This window comes from Oncorhynchus nerka, linkage group LG2 (genome assembly GCF_034236695.1).
Source record: "Oncorhynchus nerka isolate Pitt River linkage group LG2, Oner_Uvic_2.0, whole genome shotgun sequence".
Taxonomy (NCBI): Eukaryota; Metazoa; Chordata; class Actinopteri; order Salmoniformes; family Salmonidae; genus Oncorhynchus; species Oncorhynchus nerka.
The window spans coordinates 10,481,249-10,502,202 of record NC_088397.1 but is presented as its reverse complement, the minus strand read 5'-3'; the positions used below and the strand labels follow the sequence as shown (position 1 = coordinate 10,502,202).

The 20,954-nt window shown below is 46.0% G+C and overlaps 2 protein-coding genes across 5 annotated transcripts in view; one reads left to right on the top strand and one right to left on the bottom strand.

Annotated features, from left to right (window-relative positions):
• trak2 (trafficking protein, kinesin binding 2) overlaps positions 1-20,954 on the bottom strand; it is a 76,004-nt gene that overhangs the window by 46,310 nt on the left and 8,740 nt on the right. For 2 of the 4 annotated variants that reach the window (XM_065023133.1, XM_065023137.1), the window contains exon 1: positions 11,425-12,053. The exons of the other annotated variants lie outside the window; for them this stretch is intronic. The gene's annotated coding sequence lies outside the window, so the exon portion shown is untranslated. Of the gene's footprint in view, positions 1-11,424; positions 12,054-20,954 lie in introns of those variants that run through there. 4 annotated transcript variants of the gene reach the window in all.
• LOC115123897 (E3 ubiquitin-protein ligase TRIM21-like) lies at positions 169-7,989 on the top strand. Its single transcript, XM_029653256.2, has 2 exons — positions 169-216; positions 2,451-7,989. The coding sequence occupies exon 2, from the start codon at positions 2,460-2,462 to the stop codon at positions 3,735-3,737; it is 1,278 nt and encodes a 425-aa protein (XP_029509116.1). The 5' UTR covers positions 169-216; positions 2,451-2,459; the 3' UTR covers positions 3,738-7,989.

Here is a 20,954-nt window from a genome sequence, read left to right as displayed (position 1 = left end):
TACATGACTTGAACACACAAACAGCTAGTTTTCCTTTACCAAAACAAAATTCATTGTCAAATAAACTAAACTAAGCAGAGAAAGTGCAACAGTTAAGTTCTGTCCAGAACAGGGAGGAGTTGAGAGATACCTTTTTGCTAAAGTGAAAGTACAAGTGCATAACTCTCCCCTCTTGACAGAAGGTGGACTGTGTAGAGGAACAGGAAACACACCCAGGTACGTACAGAAATACAAATATTAACCTGGACATTGGTGATTAATATTTTAATAAGTATTGTTCTTTCTGTGATCTCTGTTAAATTCAGACTAAAATCTGATAATTGACAATGTTACAAATAGGTTTAAAGTTACTTCTCTTTCTTCTCCACATGTAAATACTAAATGTGTTCCATAATATACAAGAGTAGGTCAACAAAACACACATCCTGGATCTCTGGTCTCTACCTACTCTGGATTAAAAGCATTGTCTGTCTGTGGAACACTGTGAATAAATATTGTATGGGTAGAACTACATACACTCGTCTTAGCATCTAAAGATATATTTAGCATTCAAATAGTGAATTTCTATCCAACGCTGACTCATTCAAGGAAGTCATTTTATAGATATGGTTGTTCCACAGATGGAAAGGGGGAAAACCCAGATTATTTACAGATACAATGGCAAGAAAAAGTATGTGAACCCTTTGGAATGACCTGGACTTCTGCATAAATTGATCATCAAATTTGATCTGATCGTCATCTTAGTCACAACAATAGATGAACATAGTGTGCTTAAACTAATAACACACAGTATTGTTTTGTTGTTGTCTATACTGAAAACATAATTTTAACATTCACAGTGTAGGTTGGGAAAAGTATGTGAACCCCCAGGCTAATGACTTTTCCAAAAGATAATTGGAGTCAGGAGTCAGCTAACCTGGAGTCCAATCAATGAGACAAGATTGGAGATGTTGGTTAGAGCTGCCTTGCCCTATAAAAAAAAAACCTCAGCAAAATTTGAGTTTGCTTTTCACAAGAAGCATTGCCTGATGTGAACCATGCCTCGAACAAGAGCGATCTCAGAAGACTTAAGAGTTGTTCACTTGCATAAAGCTGGAAAGGGTTACAAAAGTATCTCTAAAAGCCTTGATGTTCATCAGTCCACAGTAAGACAAATTGTCTATAAGTGGAGAAAGTTCAGCACTGTTGCTACAGGAGAGTCCGTCCTGCAAAGATGACTGCAAGAGAAAAGTGCAGAACACTCAATGAGGTTAAGAAGAATCCTTGAGTGTCAGCTAAAGACTTACAGAAATCTCTGGAACATGCTAATATCTCTGACGAGTCTACGATACGTAAAACACTAGACAAGAATAGTGTTCATGGGAGGACACCACGGAAGAAGCCACTGCTGTCTGAAAAAAACATTGCATCTGAAGTTCGCAAAAGAGCATCTGGATGTTCCACAGCGCTTCTGGCAAAATATTCTGTGGACAGATTAAACTAAATTTGAGTTGTTTGGAAGGAACACACAACACTATGTGTGGAGAAAAAAGGCACAGCACACCAACATCAAAACCTCATCCCAGCTGTAAAGTATGGTGGAGGGCGCATCATGGTTTGGGGCTGCTTTGCTGCCTCAGGGCCTGGACAGCTTGCCATCAGACAGAAAAATGAATTCCCAAGTTTATCAAGACATTTTGCAGGAGAATGTAATGTTATCTGTCCTCCAATTGAAGCTCATCAGAAGCTGGGTGATGCACCACAACAAAAACACAAAACACAAAAGTAAATCAACAACAGAATAGCTTCAACAGAAGAAAATATGCCTTCTGGAGTGTCCAGGTCAGTCCTGAAATCAATACAATTTAAAATGCTGTTGCATGACCTCGAGAGCGGTTCACACCAGACATCCTAAGAATATTGCTGAACTGAAATAGTTTTGTGGAGATGAATGGTCCAAAATTCCTCCTGACCGTTGTGCAGGTCTAATGCGCAACAGAAAATGTTTGGTTGGGGTTATTGCTGCCAAAGAAGGGTCAACCTGTTATTAAATTCAAGGGTTCCTTTCATTTTTCCATCCTACATTGTGAATGTTTACACAGTGTGTTCAATAAAAGACATGAAAACACAAGTGGTATTAGTTTAAGAAGACTGTGTGTGTCTATAGTTTACTTAGATGAAGATCAGATCAAATTGTATGACCAATTTATGTAGAAATCCAGGTAATTCCAAAGGGTTCATATACTTTTTCTTGCCACTGTACAAATGCCTGTGATGGCATGTAGCATTTTAAAGTAGTCTAGTGGGTGGGACTTGTTCTGGGTTAGGGAGGGATCACAGGATTCCATCCAAGCCAGTGGAAGGGATCAACCAATAAATCATATTCCTGAACAAACACTCCAGTACAGCAGGGGGCAGTAAAACACTAAAATGAAGACAGCTACATTTCTAACTCTGTGGTCTTCTATTAGGTTTCAGAAATGTCCACCTCCAGCACTGTCCTGTCTGAAGAGCAGTTCCTGTGCTCTATCTGTCTGGATGTGTTCACTGATCCAGTCTCTATTCCATGTGGACACAACTTCTGCAAGGTCTGTATCAGTGAATACTGGAACACCACTGCCCTGTGCCAGTGTCCACTGTGTAAGGACACATTCAACAGAAGACCGGACCTAAAAACCAACACAACACTCAGAGAAGTTGCAGATCATTTTAAGAGGATGAAGGTCAGAGACAGAGAGGAGTCCTCTTCCAAGCCTGGAGAAGTAGCACAAGTGCAGCAGATGATCCAGGACCGACTGCTGAAGGTTAAAGAGATCAAACTCTCAGTAGAGCTCAGCCAGAGAGATGCAGAGAGAGAGATAGCAGGAAGTGTGGAGGTCTTCACTGCTCTGGTGCGCTCCATTGAGAGAAGTCAGGGTGAGGTTATTGAGGAGGTTGAGGAGAAGCAGAAAGCAGCTGAGAGGCAGGCTGAAGGGCTCATTGAAGAACTGGAGCAGGAAATCACTGAGCTGCTGAGGAGAGGCACTGAGCTGGACCACGTCCACCAGAACTCTGCATCCCCAATCAAGGACTGGTCTGAGATCAGTGTTCACAGGGATCTGCATGTAGGAACTGTGAGGAGAGCTCTTTCTCAGCTGGAGGAGATGCTTCAGAAAGAGATGGAGAAGTCGTGTAATGCTGAGCTGAAGATGATACGGCAGTGGTCAGTGGATGTGACTCTGGATCCTGATACAGCACATCCCAAGCTCATTGTTTCTAAGGACAGGAAACAAGTGAGCTATGGAGACATACGGCAGAATATCCCTGACAACCCAAAGCGGTTTGGACGTTATCTATCGGTCCTGGGAAAGAAGGGCTTCTCCTCAGGAAGATTCTACTTTGAGGTTCAGGTGAGAGGGAAGATTGAGTGGCAGGTAGGCGTGGCCAGAGAGTCCATCATCAGGAAGGGCCTAACAACAGTTAAAAGCCCAGATGGTGGACTCTGGGCTCTGTATATGAAGGGTGAGAATAAGTATGAGATCAAGGACACACCCCCTATCCCCCTCTTCCTGAGTCAGAAACCCCAGAAGGTGGGGGTGTTTGTGGATTACGAGGAGGGTCAGATCTCCTTTTATGATGTAGAAAACATGTCTCATATCTACTCTTTCACTGGTTGTACCTTCACTGAGAAACTATATCCATTCTTTAACCCCTGTGATAATTCTGAGGGTCCAAACTCAGCCCCATTGGTCATCTCTCCTGTCAATCACACTGACTGAATTGATGTCCAATAAGGCAACAGATGACTTAATCTGATGGAGCAAATAACAATTAGACTAACACATCCAATTGTAAAGAGTGTTGTTAATAATAATGGGGCACGTTCCAGAGGGTCTGCCGTGCAATCACAAACCACATTTCACAACACCTGGACAGGTGTTTAACAACATTTTCCCACCAAAGTACGTTCATCTCTAGGAGACGCGTCTCCTTCCTGAGCATTATGGCGGCTGTGTGGTCCCATGGTGTTTGTACTTGCTTATTATTGTTTGTACAGATGAACGTGGGACCTTCAGGCATTTGGAAATAGCTCCCAAGGATGAACCAGACTTGTGGAGGTCTACAATTATTTTTCTGAGGTCTTGGCTGATTTATTTTGATTTTCCCATGATGTCAAGCAAAGAGGCACTGAGTTCGAAGGTAGGCCTTGAAATACATCCACAGGTAAACCTCCAATTGACTCAAATGATGTCAATTAGCCTATCAGAAGCTTCTAAAGCCATGACATAATTTTCTGGAATTTTCCAAGCCGTTTAAAGGCACAGTCAACTTAGTGTATGTAAACTTCTGGCACACTGGAATTGTGACACAGTGAATTTTAAGTGAAAAAAAACTAAACAATCGTTGCAAAAATTACTTGGGTCATGCACAAGTAGATGTCCTAACCGACTTGCCAAAACTATAGTTTGTTAACAAGAAATGTATGGAATGGTTGAAAAACAAGTATTTTTTTCTTCTCAACCTTTCGGTTACTAGTCCAACGCTAAAAATAAAATAAAAAAAGGCCCCAGAGTCTGCCACACCACTAACCAAGGGGCACCACCAAGCAAGGGGCACCATGAAGACCAAGGAGCTCTCCACAGGTCAGGGACAAAGTTGTGGAGAAGTACAGATCAGGGTTGGGTTATAAAAAAATATCTGAAACTTTGAACATCCCACGGAGCACCATTAAATCCATTATTTAAAAAAAATGGAAAGAATATGGCACCACAACAAACCTGGCAAGAGAGGGCCGGCCACCAAAACTCTCATTATAGAGGCAAGAAAGAGAGCAAAGATAACCCTGAAGGAGCTGCAAAGCTCCACAGCGGAGATTGGAGTATCTGTCCATAGGACCACTTTAAGCCGTACACCGCACAAAGCTGGGCTTTACAGAAGAGTGGCCAGAAAAAAAGCCATTGCTTAAAGAAAAAAATAAGTTAACACATTTGGTGTTCGCCAACAGGCATATGGGAGACTCCCCAAACCTATGGAAGAAGGTACCCTGGTCAGATGACACTAAAATTGAGCTTTTTGGCCATCCCATCACCCCGAGAACACCATCCCTGGGATGTTTTTCCATCGGCAGGGACTGGGAAACTGGTCAGAATTGAAGGATGGCGCTAAATACAGGCATATTCTTGAGGGAAACCTGTTTCAGTCTTCCAGAGAGTTGTAACTGGGATGGAGGTTCACCTTCCAGCAGGACAATGACCCAAAGCATAGTGCTAAAGCAAGTGGTTTAAGGGGAAACATTTAAATGTCTTGGAATGGCCTAGTCAAAGCCCAGACCTCAATCCAATTGAGAAACTGTCATATGACTTAAAGATTGCTGTACACCAGCGGAAGCCATCCAACTTGAAGGAGCTGAAGCAGTTTTGCCTTGAATAATGGGCAACATCCCAGTGGCTAGATATGCCAAGCTTATAGAGACATACCCCAAGAGACTTGCAGCTGTAATTGCTGCAAAAGGTGGCTCTACAAAGTATTGACTTTGAGGGGGTGAAAACTTAAGTGCATAACTACTCTGTTTTTTTGTTTGTTTCTGATAGAGGAATTCTAAATTCCTTTATGTTTTATTGCCAAAACCAATTCGCACTCATTTCTAATTCATTAATGAATTGTAAGTTCATTAATTATGCATGAAGTAGATTGAGACCAGTCTTAAAAGCCAGGTAAGAGCGTTTAATTCCAGAGAGTACTAACTCAAATACATTTTTCCACAGGTTATAAACTGAACATGACATCATCAGTTTCCCACCCTCTCTCCGATTCTCACAAGAGCCCATTGTTTTGTTTTAGGTCTGGAACATCTCCCAGACATTTCTTATCTGTCTGAATAACCATAGCATCGCCTCCCCTTTAACCTCCCAAGAGGCACAGACAATTAATTCGTTCTGCTTACATTTTCAGTAACAGCTTAACCAATAACTTTTACTTTTCATACCATAACATAATAGTATTAGAATAAATGGTTCTAATCAATAATGTATACATAATTAATCATCTCAACCACAATTTCCTCTAACAGTTTCACAAGAAAATATATTTTGCATCTTCAAAGTGGTAGACATGTTGTGTAAATCAAATGATACAACCCCCCCCCCACCAAAAAAAACTACTTTAATTCCAGGTTGTAAGGCAACAAAATAGAAAAAATGCCAAGGGGGGATGAATACTTTCGCAAGCCACCGTAAACCCACACAGCGTCTGAGAAAGCAATGACCAATGAGTGACTTATTAACGGTCTGACAAACATGGTTGAACCTTTGTCTGCAATAAAATGACTGAGACGATCTCTCTGCTAAGGCAAAGACACTGTATATTATGAGGAGATGGTCTCCGCCCTAACAATTGGAGTCGTCCCAAAGGTGGGAAGGCTGGCGGTCTGCTTATCACTATAACCCGCATGGACAGATTCACGGGATTGGACCCTCTCGCTTCACCTCTTCCTCTCTGGCTAAGGTTTCTGTTTCAGAAACACTTCCTGTCTAGAGTTCAAGGGTAGGGGGTCATCAAAACTGGTTGTCCTTAGCTTTGAAAAAACATACCATATTACAGAGTAATTTCTTAATTCAAAATCATAATGGTTTATTATTTATTCATAATCTATTTTCAGATTCATATTCAAAAGATATGCAGTAGAGGGGAATGAGAAAGCGTGGGAGATTAGGACCACAGATCTAGGCTAGTCTTCACATCTAGTCTTCAGTGTTACAGTGTAAAGCCTCTGATCTAGGCTAGTCTTCAGATCTAGTCTTCAGCGTTACAGTGTAAAGCCTCTGATCTAGGCCAGTCTTCAGAGTGGCATACTGGTATTAGTGCTGAGTCCTATAAACCAACCCCACATGTGATCTAGTACTACTCTGTCAGCAGGCAAGACTGGGGTAGGCCTATAGATCACCCACAGATGACAAAAGCACAATTCTGATTCTCCCATTACTATGGAGCGATATTAGTGCAGCAGTGTGTGCTCGGGCTTTGATCCTTGAGGAGTGAACGAGTGCACACTTGTCATAAATTAGGCTTATGATTAATATGCTGTGAATAAAACACAGCAAACTCCTTGGGGTTAGGGTGATTATATATCACAGGGAGGGGAATCAGTAGCCGTGTCCAAATATCCATACTTGCGTCCTAAATTGTAGGCCGTTTGAGTATGCGAGAAAATAGTTTAATAGTGTGAGATTTCGGAAATCTAGTATACTTTAAATGCCCGGAAGTCATACTCATTTAGACTAGGACAACAGCTGATCAATTAGACATGGTATGCGTTCTCAGTATGCGAAAATATTCCGTTTTATAGTATGTGAATTTGATCAAATAAAGTATGCTTTATGCCAGAATGTTATAGTGATTTCGGCTTTTCATCTGGTAGAATTCGCTGCACACTTTACAGGAATTTCGCAGCCAATGCCTTAGTTTTTATATTTAAATCTCTTCAAGTAAACAACAAAACAACCTAGAAGATGGCGAATAGCTCAGCTTCTGCAGTGGAGTCCAAATGTAAGTAGTTTTTGTTCTCCTTAAAATGATCATGACCATTTGTTAAGGGAATGTTTATCTGTAATGACTAATTATGTATACATTTCAATCAGGATGTACTAATCAGAATACTATTATGTTACTGTATATGTACTAATCAGAATACTAAATGTTACTGTATATGTATGAATTTTCTTATCTGATCCCAGTACTGAAAATAATGTGTGTGAATGTGGTCAAGAGTTTAGAAACAATGATGGTCTGTTCCTTGGTACAAATGAATCAGACTGGCTAGAATGCTTATATACACAAGAAAACCTTGACTCGTAAATTATATTAAATTGGTAGGGAGACGGATGTGGGAAGGCTTGAGACACAGCCTTGGTACTGGAACGGAGATGGCACGGGGTAGTGTTAGAACTAATGACGTCATTTTCAGTTTATAACCTGTGGTAACCTGTATTGTGGCAGTACTCTCTTGAATAAAGGCTGTTACTTGACTTTTAAGACCGGGCTCTGTCCATTCCTATAAAATAAGGGTCTTACAAATTCTTATGAATTGACAGTGTGTTTCATTTTAATTGGGAATTAAAACAGAGGAATTCAATTCCTTCAACACCATTTCGACGTACCATTACAACATACCTGCAGCATGCCACCGCACTTCATGAAGCTACTTACGTGATTCAGTAGCACTAGAAGTTATAACTGCTCAACAGTAACGTTGGCATTGGGGTTACTTGCGACAATGTCATATCATTACTCTAGCTAGCTATTAGTTGTAAAAATCAGGACTTGTGTTCAAACTTGTTACAGGGTCTGATGACAATACCAGGCATTTCATTCAGTGAACACCGCAGGAGAAATGCCGCAAAAAAGTAAGTCACGAGGCCGTAGTTCGCTCTCTTGCCACCTCACTAATCATTGTCACTAGCTATAGTGAACCTTAGTAACACGGTAGCCTACACTTTTCCACAGCAGTGCTGGTCCCAACACTTCTCTGTCTCCTGATTTGTCACGTTGGTTTATCGGTGTTAAACTGCTTGTAAAGTGCATGCTATGCATTAGTTTCTACCTAAACGGTTACAGTCTGAATAGGTCTAGCTAGCTAGACCGGTAAATGTTTACTTACAACATTCAAAAGTGCACTTGCACATCGGAGCTCTCTTGTTGCAGGTGCATGGTAACAATAAGTTGAAAGAAACTAGCAAGAGCAGTGAGCAGGTATCACTTCGCCAGAGCTTTCTGCTTTACTAAACTAAGTAAACCATATTTGGTATAATAATAAGTGCTGACATTTTTATTACACTTTTCATAATCAAACAAACAATCTCATGAGTAGCCTAGCTGGTTGGCTAGGTCAACCAATAGAGGCCAAGTCTGAGAGGGACAGTGTATGGCTTGATCAGAGGAGATGACCAGGGAGATGGTTGATGAAGATGGAGTCCGGTAGTGATCTTGTAGCGGGCTAGCTATTCTGGGAACCAGCGAGTTCGGGCGTTGGATTTACTACATACTGCTTACTGAACAGTACATGCTAAATAGTAAGTAGTACGATTAATACACCGTATGCAGTTTAAGTAAGTAGTAGGCAAGCCAGAGTCCGAACACAGCCAGTTCTAGTCGCTGGGTTTCTAAGTGACAGAAGACGTTGGATGGATGCCAACTGACGTAATTTCACTTGAGCATGCTGCCTGTAAAAGCTAACTAGGCCTAGTCTATATCAAAACAATCAAGACTGATAGTTAGGAACATCCAGGTGATGCTAGACACAGAACACGTAAAGAAAGTCTAACTATCAACTTAAGTCTTCCTCTATAAATGAATCCATCACATTTTAGGCATAACTGTTTTACAGCAACAGTTGTTAAATCTTTACATTAGATCTATCCTCATCCCTCCCATCCTAACACTCCCCCTTATCTCTCTATACACATGCCTTCACTCCATTCCAATCCACACCCCCTTCGTCTCTGGAGGGTACCATTCAGTGGGGATAAGGGGCGCCGGATTGAGACTCATTAAAATATGACATGTCATCTCTGTCTGGCTGCCCCGGATCTAATAACTGCTGTTTTCAACTCTCTAGAGACAGCAGGAGTGGTAGAGCTACTCTTAATGATCGGCTATGAAAAGCCAACTGACATTTACACCTGAGGTGCTGACTTGCTGCACCCTCGATAACTACTGTGATTATTATTATTTGACCATGCTGGTCATTTATGAACATTTGAACATCTTGGCCATGTTCTGTTATAATCTCCACCCGGCACAGCCAGAAGAGGACTGGCCACCCCTCATAGTTCCTCTAGGTTTCTTCCTAGGTTTTGGCCTTTCTAGGGAGTTTTTCCTAGCCACCGTGCTTCTACACCTGCATCGCTTGCTGTTTGGGGTTTTAGGCTGGGTCTCTATACAGCACTTTGAGATATCAGCTGATGTAAGAAGGGCTTTATAAATACATTTGATTTGGTTTCTGTACAGCACGTTGAGATATCAGCTGATGTATGAAGGGCTTTATAAATACATTTGATTTGGTAACTGCATGGCGGTCTTCATTTACCCTCGGAGAGAAGTGGAGCAAGTGTCCCACTGGCCCTTATCTGAACGGGAGCTTAACGCCCCACTGAACAACCCTCCAGGCAGTACACTGTGGGCTGTGCCAAGAGAAACTGTCTGACCCCCTAAATCTTACTGTACCCCTTTACTGTCCCAGTAGGATGCATTGCATACATACAGTACATGCCAATGCCAACACACACCGTCCAAACACCCACGCACCGTCAACACACCCAAGCACCGTCAAAGCACGCACACACGCATCGTCAACGCACACACACACACACAACTCCTCTTCTTTCAGAGTCCATAACATCCGCAATAACAGCGTTGCTGTTGTTCAATGCCCTTCACCGATTACCCAAAGACAAAGGTGATATGTGATCTGAGTGTATTACATGACAACCAGAGAGTACTGTGCCAGCTCTCTGCTACTGCCAGACTGACTGGCACCTGAAGATGACATCACTGCAGTATGGAGCAGATCAGCCTGGGTTCCAGAATGAGTAGTGATGTACTGTTAACTGCAAGACTGTCTACTTGTAACCACATACCACACGTTTCAATGTAAACATGGACACATTATTTCCTGCCTGCTACGACACACACACTCTGCTACGACACACACACTCTGCTACGACTCACACACTCTGCTACGACTCACACACTCTGCTACGACTCACACACTCTGCTACGACTCACACACTCTGCTGCAAAGTTATGAGTGCATCCACACACACAGAGACTCTGCTGCAAAGTTATGAGTGCATCCACACACATAGAGACTCTGCTGCAAAGTTATGAGTGCATCCACACACAGAGACTCTGCTGCAGAGTTATGAGTGCATCCACACACACACTCTGCTGCAAAGTTATGAGTGCATCCACACACAGAGACTCTGCTGCAAAGTTATGAGTGCATCCACACACAGAGACTCTGCTGCAAAGTTATGAGTGCATCCACACACACAGAGACTCTGCTGCAAAGTTATGAGTGCATCCACACACAGAGACTCTGCTGCAAAGTTATGAGTGCATCCACACACATAGAGACTCTGCTGCAAAGTTATGAGTGCATCCACACACATAGAGACTCTGCTGCAAAGTTATGAGTGCATCCACACACACAGAGACTCTGCTGCAAAGTTATGAGTGCATCCACACACACACTCTGCTGCAAAGTTATGAGTGCATCCACACACACAGAGACTCTGCTGCAAAATTTTACTAACATGCACGCACACAGACTAACTGAACCCTGCAGCTCTATGACCTAGGAGACATCAACATGTTCTGCACTCACACGCCCAGCGACACGCACGCCCAGCGACACGAACGCCCAGCGACACGCACGCCCACCATCTAAATCACTTCTTCAAGGCTCACCTTCCACAGTAACATTCTCATTGAGAATGGTTACTAGTCCAGCATGGCCGTTTCACCCTTTACTCTCCTCCCCCTCGCAGTCTCTCTCCCATGGCGCTGCCGGATCCTGGCTCGACACTCAGCTGCACTTAGAAGACCAGATCAGTGGATTCCTCTGTCCTTCCCAGGGACAGCCGCTGAGGCCACACACACACACACACACACACACACACACACACACACACACGCACGTCTCTGTGCCGCTCATATGGAAGAAACATCAAGAAAAAGGGGATGTGGAGAAACATTCACCCGACTATTACACTGAGTTAAACACACAGCTGTTCATATGAGCATGTTCACCCAAGCACACATACACACACAACCTTCTGCCCTGATCTCATCTAGGGCATAGCCAATCAGAACGAGCAACAGAGAGCGAGCGAGAGAAGAGAGAGACCAATAGCACCATTGGCTCAGAGGGACAGGGCCTGTCCAGTGTGTGTTGTTTGACAGAGACACTGAAGCAGACACAGAGCTCTTATTAGAACTGTACCCTCTCTACACCATGACTTTCCTGTCAGTCCCACCAGATCACCAAATAACACTGCCCTGTCAGTCCCATCATCACTCACTGTCCTGTCAGTCCCACCATCAACACCATCACTGCCCTGTCAGTCCCACCATCAACACCATCACTGCCCTGTCAGTCCCACCATCAACACCATCACTGTCCTGTCAGTCCCACCATCAACACCATCACTGCCCTGTCAGTCCCACCATCACTGCCCTGTCAGTCCCACCATCAACACCATCACTGCCCTGTCAGTCCCACCATCAACACCATCACTGCCCTGTCAGTCCCACCATCAACACCATCACTGCCCTGTCAGTCCCACCATCAACACCATCACTGTCCTGTCAGTCCCACCATCAACACCATCACTGTCCTGTCAGTCCCACCATCAACACCATCACTGTCCTGTCAGTCCCACCATCAACACCATCACTGTCCTGTCAGTCCCACCATCAACACCATCACTGCCCTGTCAGTCCCACCATCACTGTCCTGTCAGTCCCACCATCACTGCCCTGTCAGTCCCACCATCAACACCATCACTGCCCTGTCAATCCTACCATCAACACCATCACTGCCCTGTCAGTCCCACCATCAACACCATCACTGCCCTGTCAGTCCTACCATCAACACCATCACTGCCCTGTCAGTCCCACCATCAACACCATCACTGCCCTGTCAGTCCCACCATCACTGCCCTGTCAGTCCCACCATCACTGCCCTGTCAGTCCCACCATCAACACCATCACTGCCCTGTCAGTCCTACCATCAACACCATCACTGCCCTGTCAGTCCCACCATCACTGCCCTGTCAGTCCCACCATCAACACCATCACTTCCCTGTCAGTCCTACCATCAACACCATCACTGCCCTGTCAGTCCCACCATCAACACCATCACTGCCCTGTCAGTCCCACCATCAACACCATCACTGCCCTGTCAGTCCCACCATCAACACCATCACTGTCCTGTCAGTCCCACCATCAACACCATCACAGCCCTGTCAGTCCCACCATCACTGCCCTGTCAGTCCCACCATCAACACCATCACTGCCCTGTCAGTCCCACCATCAACACCATCACTGCCCTGTCAGTCCCACCATCAACACCATCACTGTCCTGTCAGTCCCACCATCAACACCATCACTGTCCTGTCAGTCCCACCATCAACACCATCACTGTCCTGTCAGTCCCACCATCAACACCATCACTGCCCTGTCAGTCCCACCATCAACACCATCACTGCCCTGTCAGTCCCACCATCACTGCCCTGTCAGTCCCACCATCAACACCATCACTGCCCTGTCAGTCCTACCATCAACACCATCACTGCCCTGTCAGTCCCACCATCACTGCCCTGTCAGTCCCACCATCAACACCATCACTTCCCTGTCAGTCCTACCATCAACACCATCACTGCCCTGTCAGTCCCACCATCACTGTCCTGTCAGTCCCACCATCACTGTCCTGTCAGTCCCACCATCACTGCCCTGTCAGTCCCACCATCAACACCATCACTGTCCTGTCAGTCCCACCATCAACACCATCACTGTCCTGTCAGTCCCACCATCACTGCCCTGTCAGTCCCACCATCAACACCATCACTGCCCTGTCAGTCCCACCATCACTGCCCTGTCAGTCCCACCATCAACACCATCACTGCCCTGTCAGTCCCACCATCACTGCCCTGTCAGTCCCACCATCAACACCATCACTGTCCTGTCAGTCCCACCATCACTGTCCTGTCAGTCCCACCATCAACACCATCACTGTCCTGTCAGTCCCACCATCAACACCATCAGTGTCCTGTCAGTCCCACCATCAACACCATCACTGTCCTGTCAGTCCCACCATCAACACCATCACTGTCCTGTCAGTCCCACCATCACTGCCCTGTCAGTCCCACCATCAACACCCTCACTGTCCTGTCAGTCCCACCATCAACACCATCACTGCCCTGTCAGTCCCACCATCAACACCATCACTGCCCTGTCAGTCCCACCATCAACACCATCACTGCCCTGTCAGTCCTACTGCCCTGTCAGTCCCACCATCACTGCCCTGTCAGTCCTGTCACCATCAATCACTGCCCCATCAACACCATCACTGCCCTGTCAGTCCCACCATCACTGCCCTGTCAGTCCCACCATCAACACCATCACTGCCCTGTCAGTCCCACCATCAACACCATCACTGCCCTGTCAGTCCCACCATCACTGCCCTGTCAGTCCCACCATCACTGCCCTGTCAGTCCCACCATCACTGCCCTGTCAGTCCCACCATCACTGCCCTGTCAGTCCCACCATCACTGCCCTGTCAGTCCCACCATCACTGCCCTGTCAGTCCCACCATCAACACCATCACTGCCCTGTCAGTCCCACCATCAACACCATCACTGTCCTGTCAGTCCCACCATCAACACCATCACTGCCCTGTCAGTCCCACCATCACTGCCCTGTCAGTCCCACCATCAACACCATCAGTGCCCTGTCAGTCCCACCATCAACACCATCACTGCCCTGTCAGTCCCACCATCAACACCATCACTGCCCTGTCAGTCCCACCAGATCATAGAACACTGCTCTGCCAGTCACACCAATGAATACACAACAGGAAATAATGAGAGCAAGGTACTTTTACCACGGATACAAAACACTGATTCCACCTCTTCCCTGTAACTAGAAAGTCACACAGGATTCCCATTCTTTCTCGTATGTTAATAACATTCAACCACTAGACTTGGGCGGTATCCAGATGTTCATACCGTTCTTCTGCCACCCCGGGATGTACAGTATCCAGATGTTCATACCGTTCTTCTGCCACCCCGGGATTTACAGTATCCAGATGTTCATACCGTTCTTCTGCCACCCCGGGATTTACAGTATCCAGATGTTCATACCGTTCTTCTGCCACCCCGGGATGTACAGTATCCAGATGTTCATACCGTTCTTCTGCCACCCCGGGATTTACAGTATCCAGATGTTCATACCGTTCTTCTGCCATCCCGTGATTTACAGTATCCAGGTGTTCATACCGTTCTTCTGCCATCCCGTGATTTACAGTATCCAGGTGTTCATACCGTTCTTCTGCCACCCCGGGATTTACAGTATCCAGATGTTCATACCGTTCTTCTGCCACCCCGGGATTTACAGTATCCAGATGTTCATACCGTTCTTCTGCCATCCCGGGATTTACAGTATCCAGATGTTCATACCGTTCTTCTGCCATCCCGGGATTTACAGTATCCTGGTGTTCATACCGTTCTTCTGCCATCCCGGGATTTACAGTATCCAGATGTTCATACCCTTCTGCCATCCCGGGATTTACAGTATCCAGATGTTCATACCCTTCTGCCATCCTGGGATTTACAGTATCCAGATGTTCATACCGTTCTTCTGCCATCCTGGGATTTACAGTATCCAGATGTTCATACCATTCTTCTGCCACCCCGGGATTTACAGTATCCAGATGTTCATACCATTCTTCTACCATCCCAGGATTTACAGTATCCAGATGTTCATAGCGTTCTTCTGTCATCCCGGGATTTACAGTATTCAGATGTTCATGCTGTTCTGTCATCCCGGGATTTACAGTATCCAGATGTTCATACCGTTCTTCTACCATCCCAGGATTTACAGTACACAGATGCTCATACCGTTCTTCTGTCATCCCGGGATTTACAGTATCCAGATGTTCATACTGTTCTGTCATCCCAGGATTTACAGTATCCAGGTGTAAGTCGCTCTGGATAAGAGCGTCTGCTAAATGACTTAAATGTTAAATGTTAAATGTGTTCATACCGTTCTGCCACCCCAGGATTTACAGTATCCAGATGTTCATACCGTTCTGCCTCCCAGGATTTACAGTATCCAGGTGTTCATACCGTTCTTCTGCCATCCCAGGATTGACAGTATCCAGGTGTTTATACCGTTCTTATACCATCCCAGGATTTACAGTATCCAGGTGTTCATTCCGTTCTTCTATCATCCCAGGATTTACAGTATTACTAGCATAGAACACAAGACTTCCTGCGCTGACAGAGATGGCCGCCTCGCTTCGCGTTCCTAGGAAACTATGCAGTTTTTTGTTTTTTTTACGTGTTATTTCTTACATTAGTACCCCAGGTCATCTTAGGTTTCATTACATACAGTCGAGAAGAACTACTGAATATAAGATCAGCGTCAACTCACCATCAGTACGACCAAGAATATGATTTTCGCGACGCGGATCCTGTGTTCTGCCTTTCAACCAGGACAACGGAATGGATCTCAGCCGGCGACCCCCAAAAAAATACTACTCCGTAAAAGAGGGAAACGAGGCGGTCTTCTGGTCAGACTCCGGAGACGGGCACATCGTGCACCACTCCCTAGCATTCTTCTCGCCAATGTCCAGTCTCTTGACAACAAGGTTGATGAAATCCGAGCAAGGGTAGCATTCCAGAGGGACATCAGAGACTGTAACGTTCTTTGCTTCACGGAAACATGGCTCACTGGAGAGACGCTATCGGAGGCGGTGCAGCCAGCGGGTTTCTCCATGCATCGCGCCGACAGAAACAAACATCTTTCTGGTAAGAAGAGGGGTGGGGGCGTATGCCTTATGGCTAACGAGACATGGTGTGATGAAAGAAGCATACAGGAACTCAAATCCTTCTGTTCACCTGATTTAGAATTCCTCACAATCAAATGTCGACCGCATTATCTACCAAGAGAATTCTCTTCGATTATAATCACAGCCGTATATATTCACCCCCCAAGCAAACACATCGATGGCTCTGAACGAACTTTATTTGACTCTTTGCAAACTGGAATCCACACATCCTGAGGCTGCATTCATTGTAGCTGGGGATTTTAACAAGGCTAATCTGAAAACAAGACTCCCTAAATTGTATCAGCATATCGATTGCGCAACCAGGGCTGGAAAAACCTTGGATCATTGTTACTCTAACTTCCGCGACGCATATAAGGCCCTGCCCCGCCCTCCTTTCGGAAAAGCTGACCACGACTCCATTTTGTTGATCCCTGCCTACAGACAGAAACTAAAACAAGAAGCTCCCACGCTGAGGTCTGTCCAACGCTGGTCCGACCAAGCTCATTCCACACTCCAAGACTACTTCCATCACGTGGACTGGGATATGTTTCGTATTGCGTCAGACGACAACATTGACGAATACGCTGATTCGGTGTGCGAGTTCATTAGAACGTGCGTTGAAGATGTCGTTCCCATAGCAACGATTAAAACATTCCCAAACCAGAAACCGTGGATTGATGGCAGCATTCGCGTGAAACTGAAAGCGCGAACCACTGCTTTTATTCAGGGCAAGGTGACTGGTAACATGACCGAATACAAACAGTGCAGCTATTCCCTCCGCAAGGCTATCAAACAAGCTAAGCGTCAGTATAGAGACAAAGTAGAATCTCAATTCAAGGGCTCAGACACAAGAGGTATGTGGCAGGGTCTACAGTCAATCACGGACTACAAGAAGAAAACCAGCCCAGTCACGGACCAGGATGTCTTGCTCCCAGGCAGACTAAATAACTTTTTTGCCCGCTTTGAGGACAATACAGTGCCACTGACAAGGCCTGCAACGAAAACATGCGGACTCTCCTTCACTGCAGCCGAGGTGAGTAAAACATTTAAACGTGTTAACCCTCGCAAGGCTGCAGGCCCAGACGGCATCCCCAGCCGCGCCCTCAGAGCATGCGCAGACCAGCTGGCCGGTGTGTTTACGGACATATTCAATCAATCCCTATACCAGTCTGCTGTTCCCACATGCTTCAAGAGGGCCACCATTGTTCCTGTTCCCAAGAAAGCTAAGGTAACTGAGCTAAACGACTACCGCCCCGTAGCACTCACTTCCGTCATCATGAAGTGCTTTGAGAGTCTAGTCAAGGACCATATCACCTCCACCCTACCTGACACCCTAGACCCACTCCAATTTGCTTACCGCCCAAATAGGTCCACAGACGATGCAATCTCAACCACACTGCACACTGCCCTAACCCATCTGGACAAGAAGAATACCTATGTGAGAATGCTGTTCATCGACTACAGCTCTGCATTCAACACCATAGTGCCCTCCAAGCTCGTCATCAAGCTCGAGACCCTGGGTCTCGACCCCGCCCTGTGCAACTGGGTACTGGACTTCCTGACGGGCCGCCCCCAGGTGGTGAGGGTAGGCAACAACATCTCCACCCCGCTGATCCTCAACACTGGGGCCCCACAAGGGTGCGTTCTGAGCCCTCTCCTGTACTCCCTGTTCACCCACGACTGCGTGGCCACGCACGCCTCCAACTCAATCATCAAGTTTGCGGACGACACAACAGTGGTAGGCTTGATTACCAACAACGACGAGACGGCACAACGCATCACTGGGGGCAAACTACCTGCCCTCCAGGACAGCTACACCACCCGATGTTACAGGAAGGCCATAAAGATCATCAAGGACAACAACCACCCGAGCCACTGCCTGTTCACCCCGCTATCATCCAGAAGGCGAGGTCAGTACAGGTGCATCAAAGCTGGGACCGAGAGACTGAAAAACAGCTTCTATCTCAAGGCCATCAGACTGTTAAACAGCCACCACTAACATTGAGTGGCTGCTGCCAACACACTGTCATTGACACTGACCCAACTCCAGCCACTTTAATAATGGGAATTGATGGGAAATGATGTAAAATATATCACTAGCCACTTTAAACAATGCTACCTAATATAATGTTACATACCCTACATTATTCATCTCATATGCATACTGCATCCTATGTAATACATGTATCACTAGCCACTTTAACTATGCCACTTTGTTTACATACTCATCTCATATGTATATACTGTACTCGATACCATCTACTGTATCTTGCCTATGCTGCTCTGTACCATCACTCATTCATATATCTTTATGTACATATTCTTTATCCCCTTACACTGTGTATAAGACAGTAGTTTTGGAATTGTTAGTTAGATTACTTGTTGGTTATTACTGCATTGTCGGAACTAGAAGCACAAGCATTTCGCTACACTCGCATTAAAATCTGCTAACCATGTGTATGTGACAAATAAAATTTGATTTGATTACGCATTGACGCTTTTAGCTAAATGCACAAACCAAATGCAAAGACAAATTCAGCTCGTAAAGTTATAGAAGTACAGCTAGTAGCCATTTTCGGTGCGAGCGGACATTGGGGCGGCAGGTAGACTAGTAACCGGAAGGTGGACATTGGGGCGGCAGGTAGACCAGTAACCGGAAGGTACCGGAAGGTGGACAGTGGGGCGGCAGGTAGACCAGTAACCGGAAGGTGGACAGTGGGGCGGCAGGCTAGCCTAGTAACCGGAAGGTGGACATTGGGGGGGCAGGTAGACTAGTGGTTAGACTAGTAACCGGAAGGTGGACATTGGGGCGGCAGGTAGACTAGTGGTTAGAGTGTTGGACTAGTAACCAGAAGGTGGACATTGGGGGGGCAGGTAGACTAGTGGTTAGAGTGTTGGACTAGTAACCAGAAGGTGGACATTGGGGCGGCAGGTAGACTAGTAACCGGAAGGTGGACATTGGGGCGGCAGGTAGACCAGTAACCGGAAGGTGGACAGTGGGGCGGCAGGTAGACCAGTAACCGGAAGGTGGACAGTGGGGCGGCAGGCTAGCCTAGTAACCGGAAGGTGGACATTGGGGGGGGCAGGTAGACTAGTGGTTAGACTAGTAACCAGAAGGTGGACATTGGGGCGGCAGGTAGACTAGTGGTTAGACTAGTAACCGGAAGGTGGACATTGGGGCGGCAGGTAGACTAGTGGTTAGAGTGTTGGACTAGTAACCAGAAGGTGGACATTGGGGGGGCAGGTAGACTAGTGGTTAGAGTGTTGGACTAGTAACCAGAAGGTGGACATTGGGGCAGCAGGTAGACTAGTGGTTAGACTAGTAACCAGAAGGTGGACATTGGGGGGCAGGTAGACTAGTGGTTAGACTAGTAACCAGAAGGTGGACATTGGGGGGCAGGTAGACTAGTGGTTAGACTAGTAACCAGAAGGTGGACATTGGGGCAGAAGGTGGACATTGGGGCGGCAGGTAGACTAGTGGTTAGACTAGTAACCAGAAGGTGGACATTGGGGGGCAGGTAGACTAGTGGTTAGAGCGTTGGACTAGTAACCGGAAGGTGGACATTGGGGGGCAGGTAGACTAGTGGTTAGACTAGTAACCAGAAGGTGGACATTGGGGGGGCAGGTAGACTAGTGGTTAGAGCGTTGGACTAGTAACCGGAAGGTGGACATTGGGGGGGCAGGTAGACTAGTGGTTAGACTAGTAACCGGAAGGTGGACATTGGGGGGGCAGGTAGACTAGTGGTTAGACTAGTAACCAGAAGGTGGACATTGGGGGGGCAGGTAGACTAGTGGTTAGACTAGTAACCAGAAGGTGGACATTGGGGCGGCAGGTAGACTAGTGGTTAGACTAGTAACCAGAAGGTGGACATTGGGGCGGCAGGTAGACTAGTGGTTAGACTAGTAACCAGAAGGTGGACATTGGGGCGGCAGGTAGACTAGTGGTTAGACTAGTAACCAGAAGGTGGACATTGGGGGGGCAGGTAGACTAGTGGTTAGAGCGTTGGACTAGTAACCGGAAGGTGGACATTGAAAAGCTACATTGAACGAGAGAAATTGAGAAAATTGTGATGCATGCTTGTCTGAAGGAAGAGCAGCCTGTGTACATGGAGCAGAGGGGAGAGCAGCAGTTACAGTTACAAGATATCTGATGGCAAACATTTAGTAGTGCGTAATTGCATACAACTAACTTCATCACCTCATGAGCATCGCACAACGTTATGGACTCACCAGCTTTGTCCCGTTGTCCTCTTTACAACCAACAGCTGACTGACTGCTGTTCTGGGGAACTACGGTAAACTTTTTAAATAACGTGACAGGTGAAATGAAGAACGGAATGTTCTTTATCTCCTAACGTATTGCACCAATTGACTGCAGGTATTTACGT

Bases quoted from the DNA above. Each gene is read 5' to 3' on its own strand.
- LOC115123897 (XM_029653256.2), top strand. From the start codon at position 2,460: ATGTCCACCTCCAGCACTGTCCTGTCTGAAGAGCAGTTCCTGTGCTCT.